Here is a 2,646-nt window from a genome sequence, read left to right on the forward strand (position 1 = left end):
AACTAGATATTCCATCAAAAATGGACAGTTTCCATCTAGAATAGTAATTTACCACATAAAAAAGTGTCTAGACTGTGTTTCTGATTAATGTAATGTTATCTTCATTGAAAAAAACGGTTATTTTCTTTAAAAAATAAGGATATTTCTATGTGACCCCTTTGAACGGTAGCATGCATTCTCAATGCACACACATGCATGTTTGCTTTACCATTTATTAGAATGGATACATTTCAAGTAATACATCCAGAGACACATGTTAGAGACACAAGACACATGTTGGGTCAAAATGCTGAGAGTAAGAGATTATCTTGTTGCTTCTTGTGCTTTCACTTTTTTTAAAAACGAATACATTTGGCCAGCAGGCGTCAGCATTGTACAACTATTATGCAAAATAGCCGTATGGAAATTGTTGCAAATAACGAAATATTTGGCACCTGGTGTGTTGGTACTTAGATTTAAACTCATTTAGCAACCTAAGCCAACCGCTCCTTCGACCTTTTCTTAGTTACAATTTGAATTGTCTAATACGTTTTCCTGAAGTGTGTATGTGTTTTTTACATTTTAAATTATTAATTAACCTAAAAGAGTAAACTTTCGTAGTATTTCAACTCAGCCAAAACACATCAACATCCAAGGGATGTTGATGTTGATCTAAATCAACATCCAAAGACAATATAAACAAATTGTGAGGAAATAAGAATTTTGTTTACTTTATTTCAAGCAGGGGGGATGTCAGCATGGGAACTCCCACCATGTCTCTCTCTCTCTCTCTCTCTCTCTCTCTCTCTCTCTCTCTCTCTCTCTCTCTCTCTCTCTCTCTCTCTCTCTCTCTCTCTCTCTCTCTCTCTCTCTCTCTCTCTCTCTCTCTCTCTCTCTCTCTTGCGAGCTCTTCCCCTCCTCATCCATCCCTCTATGTTTCACCAGTGTGAGCCTGCACCGCGACAAGACACTTCCTGGACGATGGAGGCCTAATCTGGAACAATTTCTCCCCCACATTTTACAGCCAGCCACCAATCTTAGTCTTGGGTCAAACCTCCAGTTATTGAACGATTTCATCCAATCAAAGGATTTGTTGAATCGTCAGCCTTGGCATCTCAAGTCCCCACCACGGCGGCGGGGGTATCGCGATGGGTTTTAGCCGTTCACTCTATCAGCTGTCCCTCCTACTGCTCGGCCTGGGGACGGCCCACCTGGCTCCGATGCTGCCACAGGTCCCAGACGCCCACCTGAAGATGCTGTCGGTGGGAATGGGGAGGCTGCTTCGGGGGGTGGAGGACAACGCCCAGCGGCTGGAGGGGCAGAGGCAGCGGGTTGCCGTGGAGGTGGAGCAGGCCTACCAGGCCCTGGAGAGCCTTCGTAAGCAGAGCTTTCTGGCGGGCAGGACTCACCGGCAGGTGAGGAAGACAAACATACATCATGCATGTAGGACCATGAGGAGGGTGTAAATAGCCGAGACCCTCTCATCACCTTTGGCACTCGTCAAAGTTCTGTACGGCAGCACAGAGGCGTGTGTGACACTCCAACTAAATCCAGCAGGATATTAAGTAAGCTGGATTTTACAACACAATGCTACACAGACATTTATGCTTTCTCTCCAGTACATTACGTATTTATATTGTCATTGTTAGTTTGTAGACAGATTATTTGATGTGTTTTTAAGGTTATTGATAAATCACAGTGATAGGACCGCATTCAAGGATGTAGCTGCCAATTGTGATACCTGGTAGCTAACTATCATCTGTGCTACCATGATTGTTTCACAAATAGTACCCGCAAAGCACACAGACTGTGCAAATGCCATGTGTACCCCCAGGCCAGGAAGAACCTCCAGCTGATGAGTGCCAGGGGGGACCAGCTGGAGGGGGTGGTCCAGGAACTGCAGAGGGTTCTGGGGCTGGTGGTGGAGGATCAGGGGCTCCTGGAGCACAGGATGGCTCAGGTTCTGCAGAAACTCGCATCGGACCCCCTGAGGGACACCCAACCACAGCCCAACGCAAGCCAGATGAAGGTGAACGCAACTGATTGCTACAACATCAAAAATGGTGGACGGAATTACCGTGCATGATGAAACTAGATTGAGTTTAGATCTAGATTTTCTTCAATTATCCTTTGTTGCATTATTTGGATATCAAGTTCTTGGTCATTTGAGGGGAATCTTTATTTCACCATGCTCAGTTGACGTAAAATGTTCCAGTATCATATCAGTCATATTGATATAGCATAACTCATAATTTCTCACACCATTGTCAAAGTGGTCTTGTGACTTTTATAGATCAGGTTATATATTGGTTATAAAATTGTGTTATTTCCGGTGTGTCATATAAAGGTTGCAATGGATAATCAGGCAAGGCGATTGGCCAACTTGGCTTCCGAAGTGATTGCACGAGATAAAATGATTAACAGACGTCTCCGGTCGATTGAGGACCTGGAAAAACAGGTTGGTTTATTTCCACCTAGCAATTTATTTATTTTAATGCAGGTTTTGGTAAATACATGGTTGCTCTTCAATAAACATAATTTCCTCAAATAATTAAGGTGGGGGGGAAGACGAGAATGGGATTTACTTCCATCATCAAACAAGTTGACTTAGGCGAAAAAATTTAAATAAATAAAAGAGTTATACCAATTTCGAGGTAATTTGTCAAC

At 43.3% G+C, this 2,646-nt stretch overlaps 1 protein-coding gene across 1 annotated transcript in view; it reads left to right on the forward strand.

The window, feature by feature from the left end:
* The first annotated feature begins 1,060 nt into the window (after positions 1 to 1,060).
* The window catches only part of LOC307074463 (uncharacterized protein), a 1,821-nt gene continuing 235 nt past the window's right edge, over positions 1,061 to 2,646 (forward strand). The window contains exons 1-3 of the mRNA XM_079734624.1: positions 1,061 to 1,394; positions 1,814 to 2,008; positions 2,327 to 2,437. Of these exons, the coding sequence (XP_079590750.1) occupies positions 1,128 to 1,394; positions 1,814 to 2,008; positions 2,327 to 2,437 (573 nt within the window). The 5' untranslated portion in view covers positions 1,061 to 1,127. The remainder of the gene's footprint in view (positions 1,395 to 1,813; positions 2,009 to 2,326; positions 2,438 to 2,646) is intronic.

The sequence above is a fragment of the Pollachius pollachius genome (genome assembly GCF_949987615.1).
Source record: "Pollachius pollachius genome assembly, chromosome: 4".
NCBI lineage: Eukaryota > Metazoa > Chordata > Actinopteri > Gadiformes > Gadidae > Pollachius > Pollachius pollachius.